At 37.5% G+C, this 6,000-nt stretch overlaps 1 protein-coding gene across 4 annotated transcripts in view; it reads left to right on the top strand.

The window, feature by feature from the left end:
• The first annotated feature begins 2,139 nt into the window (after nt 1–2,139).
• tbc1d8b (TBC1 domain family member 8B) overlaps nt 2,140–6,000 on the top strand; it is a 33,797-nt gene continuing 29,936 nt past the window's right edge. For 3 of the 4 annotated variants that reach the window (XM_009301355.5, XM_005165180.6, XM_009301353.5), the window contains exon 1: nt 2,140–2,342. In XM_009301355.5, the coding sequence (XP_009299630.1) occupies nt 2,216–2,342 (127 nt within the window). In that variant the 5' untranslated portion in view covers nt 2,140–2,215. 4 annotated transcript variants of the gene reach the window in all.

Below are 6,000 nucleotides of genomic sequence, written 5' to 3'. Positions count from 1 at the left end.
TTGCTTGTTCAAGATTTAGTGATTTATTTGGTTCATTATGAAGTGGAAAGGTGAGTGGGCTTGACTGTGGAAGAAGAGGAAAGCGAGAGAGAGAAAATAAACCTTAAATTTGTCATGACATTCATATACTGCTATTCTCTGATTTATTTGAAGTAAATACGATAAATTAATTAAATGTATTTGCAAGGGAAAAAGCAATATGATAAATGGTCCAACCAGTACAGACTGATCCTATAGAAATAGTTTCATTGGTTGGTCTTTAGTACTCTAGAGATTCAAAAACACTTCACATTTTTCTGAGCTGTTATGAAATAAGTTACTTGCTCCACTGCAATTTTTTGTCAATGTTTTGCACTAAGAACTATTGGGTTGTACGAGACTTATGTCATTGTAATTAAAGGAAGTTGATATATACATGAGCAATTTCACATGAGTAGCAGTGCGATATGGCTGTATATCGGCAACAATTGGCACTATACAGTGCGATATAATATACAGCCATATCGCACTGCTACTTGTGTGATATTGCGTTTTTTACAACAGTTCGACAACATAAGCATCTGTATAAAACAGAAAGTAAAAAAATCCTTTTGTATGCGGAACTACTTCTGCCATTCATTCACATCTGCAGCTGACATCAGAACAGCAGAAACCCTTGCTAGTTCACAGATGTCATTTTAAAGCTAGTGTTTGAATGATTCTCTAGCGTAATGTCTAAAGTGATGACAAAACAGCTGATTTTGCTGACATTTTAAGATTATACGGCTGAACAGCATGAAATGCCATCAGTCTACAGAGATTTCCCAGTATTTCTCTGTTGCAATAAGGAGATCACAATAATTAACCCCGAAAAAGTCAAAGCAAGGCAAACACTACCAGATTACTGTTATGTTTGCAACAAGGAAAAACGCTAAACACATGCGAGCATTTCTTCTTTCTTTCTGTTTACTGAACTAGTCTGCAGTACGGAAAACAGGAGATTCATTAGAAACAAACAGATGGCCAAAGAAAAAGTAACTCAGGGTAATACAAAGAGTGGCCAACACAAAATACGCACATTCCTGATATGCGAGTCCCATCCCACACATGAGATACTACAATTATATAGTATAAATACAGCTCTACAACATACAAAAGAGAGAGAGATCGACTCAGAATGTCACTCATCAATTTTATAATGTTTTGATCAGCAGTTTGAAAATATGCTGACCTTTTCTCTTCTTAAGGCTTATTATGCAGTCTCTGTCGCCATCTTGTGGATGGACAACGTCAGCTGTCTTTGCTCAGCTCAATGACAGGCTAATGGATGCTGACGCACTGTATTTCTGGAATTATAAATATTTTAAATAGGCACTATCCTTTTAAATAAACTGCATAGTTGCAATCTAAACAACTATATTCTTAACTAAACAAGTCTTAAAAGTACATAATGTTGTCCAAAAGGGAAAAAATGACCAAAAATAACTTTCTAAATGAGCACATTTTGTTTTAATTGTATTTTTTTGTCCTTGTATGTGTTTAGATACACTTGGTATTAAAAATTTAAACAAGACAACACTGCTCTCAGGTTCTATGAAGTTTTTGCCTTGTCAGAATAGTATAAAACGTAATGGTTTTAAAATATAATGTATTACTGTAGATATATTGAAGAATTTACTTTTGCAACTCAGAGTAAACATGTTTTGGAAAAGACTGCTTCATTCTTCGTATTATTAAATGTAATATAATTTTTATATGCTCTGAAGCATTCAATATTTATGACAGTTGCCAGAGCTTATCAGGTCTGGCCTTGAAAAAAGTAGTGGATCTAGCGGAATTTTATTCTACAATAGTAGCACATGTATATTTTTTTAATCGTCAATTTTTACACATGCACGCAAGAGATAAACCGACACTGCATTGTAACGTTATCGTTGACAACCCGGCGGTAAACATTTGCTGCCCCTTTAAATAATTTGAAACAAAATCATGAGGCGTCGCTAGGATTGTGGGAAATGTAGTGTGTAGTTTTCAGGGCAGCGCTCTCCTCCGTTCAGCGGGGCAGATGTGGAAAACTACAATCCCAGTGGCGTCGCTGTCGCTGTCTTTGGCTCAGTTTCTGTCGACGTGGGAAAAGCGGCGCAAGAGCAAACAACACTCAATCTATGGGTGTATGCGCTTGACATGATACGAGTGGCATGCGAGAGGACGCGGATCTCTGAAGACAAATTCCAGCATGTGGCTCAAACCCGAAGAGGTGCTTCTCAAAAACGCGCTGAAATTATGGGTGACGGAGAAATCCAACGATTACTTCGTGCTGCAGCGCAGACGCGGATACGGAGAGGACAGCGGGGGATTGACAGGTACCGGGAGCGCGCGGATATCCGTGTGCAAGCATTAAGCATGAAAGATGCTGTAATAAATATGCTAAAGATGAGGCCAAATCGAATGCCTTTTCTGTGTTACGCTTTAAAATACACCTATATGGATCATGCAGACTATTGATTTAGAGACTATTACTTCAAACACAAAGTGCTTTGGCAACAGGTCAATGGTTATTGCAGATATGATGCTTTTCCAAGTTTCGCTGTCAGTGGATTGATGATGTGCTGTTTTGGTTGCTGACGTCACCACTGCGGTAAACTGACGTGCGCGTTAATGTACTTAAAAATGCAACATTCCTTCAGATATTATTTATCAAAGCTAAGCTAAAGCCTGAGCTGCTTTAAAGGGAGACTGCTTGGGTAGATGGGATTTATCTCCTTTTGACAGGGGTTGTTGCGTCACGGCGTGACGTCAGGTTGTTTAGGTTTTCAGGCGGATTCGGCGTGTTCGTTGGCAGATCCTGTCCTGATCCTATCTTTCCAAAGTCGGTCTGAAGAAAGGCTGTATTGATTGGCGATGTGGCTTGAGAGTATCTTGGGAGTAAAGGGCAACACGATTCCTGTAGGTTTAATGCTATTTTAAGCCAATTTACAGTGTTATTTCACCATGTTTTAAACGTTGAAAACGTAAAGAATTACAAAGCGAATCACTGCTTTTGTCATTAAAGAAATTCACTGAAACCACTGTTATTATGTGACACGTAATTGTAAATAATGGTTTATTTGGATGGCAATGGTTTTTCTTGAAGATTAGCATATATCTATGAAAGATTAGCGAGTTGTGCTGTGCTATAGAATGTTACATTTTATTTAAAATGTTTACTTAAAACGAATTATTGTACAAACTAACGATTTAAAGTACATTCTTTTTACACACACACACACACACACACACACACACACACACACACACACACACACATAAAAAAAGTGAAATAGTCCTGAAATCAAGTACACTGGCTGACTAACCGCATATTAGCTTTACATATAAAGAGGGTTGAACCAACTCACCCGCAGCATTTAATGCAGGGGTGCCCAAACATTTTCGTATGAAGGGCCAAAAAGTAAATATTGAGACCCATGGCCGATGGTAAATATAACACACTATGTTACTATATTAAAGTTTCCATAGGTAATGTAGTACATTTATCGTGTTTGGCCATACACCCAAAGCGCTTCACAATCATGAAGAGGGGCCTGGCTGCAGACTCAGTGCAGATGCAATTTGAGCTGCATGCAATGCTTTTGAATGTGCTCACCTAACCCAACCCGTCACTAGCTACATTGAGTGCACTGTGTCTGACATTGTATCTTCACATGACAGCCAGTGTGCAGCATCCACTTGGATGATGTGACAGCAGCCACATGACAACGACACCAGTGTGCTTACCACATACCAGCTATTGGTGGAGTAGAGAGACGGTGATAGAGCCAATTCAGTGGATGGGGTTGATTGGGAGGCCATGAGGGCCGATGGAGGGAATTTGGCCAGGACACCAGGGAAACACCCCTGCTCTTTACAAGAAGTGCCATGGGATTTTTTTAATGACCAGAACCTTGGTTTACCGTCTCATCTGAAAGACGGTGCTCACTGACAGTATAGTGTCCCCTTTACTACACTGGGGCATTAGGATTTACACATACTGCAGGTTGAGAACCCCCTGCTGGCCTAAGTAACACCACTTCCAACACCACAGCAACCTAGTTTTCCTATGTGATCTCCCATCCAGGTGCTGACCATTCTCAGCCCTGCTTAGCTTCAGTGAGTAACCGGCCTTGGGCTGCACGGTGATATGGCTGTGGGGTAATTTAGGTAATTTCCTAACTTATTTTATAATATTTAAAAAAAAGAAATTGAAAGTGTTACTTTAAATCATATAAACTAATGCATTATACACTTATTTTTAAAACTTATTATAATAAAAGCATAAACGATCACAATTATAGCACAGTGGAGTTTAATGTTGAATACGTTAGTCATGCTGAATCTGCCTTGATTTGCTTTTTGATATCTCTGAATTGTCCTCTATCTGTCAGGTGACTGAATGTACGTTAAAAAAAATCAGATTCATTTAATTAGCATTAGCTTTTTGTAGTTTAGCAATAAAACAAACAAACAAAAGGTTACATTAAATTAGAAATGAGTCTCTAAACCATCCCCGTCATTCCCCCTCTCTTCTCAGATAGGAGGATGGGCCAAAGGTAAGCATGGGCCAACTTTGGCCTGCGGGCCCTAGTTTGGGCATCTCTAATTTAATGCATTAGAATTATTGATACTGGCCCAGTGGGAATTGCCCACAGTCACAGGCATATAGTTAAAACTGAATTCAATTGCTTTAACATAAAATGGGCTGGAAATTGTATTGTATGAATCACTGTGTATCCAGATGGGATTTGACTTGTCTTATTAAATAAAATTAACTCTGTAATATTAAATGGATCGTTAGTAATACATGTTGTAATGTCATGATGTCGCAGCCCAGAGGAGTGTATGGCCAGAGTTATTGTTGAGCTGATTATGGGTTTTACTTTAATTAGTGACTATTTTCCTCCTTTGGAGTTCATCACCATGGCAACCTTTGCTTCATGGCTGAGGGCCGTAACACACCAGCGTCTTTCAGAAGCAGTTTGTGCAGGCAGTGCAAAGGGACAGATTTCAGTGACTAACACTGAAATATTTTTCCATGCCGATACCTTAGAGACCCTGAAAGAAGTCATTCACGTGTGTGTGTGTGTGTGTGTGTGTGTGTGTGTGTGTGTGTGTGTGTGTGTGTGTGTGTGTGTGTGTGTGTGTGTGTGTGTGTGTGTGTGTGTGTGTGTGTGTGTAACATGATCTCTTTAGAAATCATTGATATTTTCTCATTAGGAGCTCAAGAAATATTTCTGTGAGTCATTTTTATATTAGCAATGTTGTTAACAGCTGCTATTTTTGTGCCATGTTTGTTCAATAGTTTAAATGAACCATGTTTATTTTAATTTAAAGAACTTAGTTCTATAAAAGGATGAAAAGAGTAGTTATTAAAAAAATAAATAAAACAGAATCATATGCTCAGTGCTCAGCATAAATGAGTGCACCCCTTTTTTGAAAATATTTGTATCCATTTCTCAGTGAATATAGCCAATATATTTTGGTGCATTTAAGCAAAACTGTTTTATTAAATAATTAATGTTATTATTCATTAAAATATTTACCTAATATATTTATATTCTTTAAAGAAAATACATTTAAATTAAGACAAGTTATTGCTAAAACTTAATTACAGCCTACAAAATTTAAACTCAATGTATTTTTTATATTTCTCATTTTTCCCATGTATTAAGATTTTATTAAATATTTTCCCTCAACATATTAATTTGAGTGTACTAATTTTTAGACATAAATCTTAATTTTATTGTTATATTAGATCTAGTGACTAATGTAAAGTATAAGCACAAATATATTATTGTAATTTATTTATTCATTTTCTTTTCAGCTCAGTCCCTTTATGAATCAGGGGTCTCCACAACTTATTCAGCATATGTTTTAAGCAGCGGACGCCCTACCAACTGCAATCCATCACTGGGAAACTCCTACACACTCTTGCATTCACACCCACACATACACTACAACCAATTTAGCTTACCCAATTCACATGCA

This window comes from Danio rerio, chromosome 5, assembly GCF_049306965.1.
Source record: "Danio rerio strain Tuebingen ecotype United States chromosome 5, GRCz12tu, whole genome shotgun sequence".
In the NCBI taxonomy this organism is placed as follows: Eukaryota; Metazoa; Chordata; class Actinopteri; order Cypriniformes; family Danionidae; genus Danio; species Danio rerio.
This window is presented reverse-complemented; position numbering and strand designations above follow the sequence as displayed.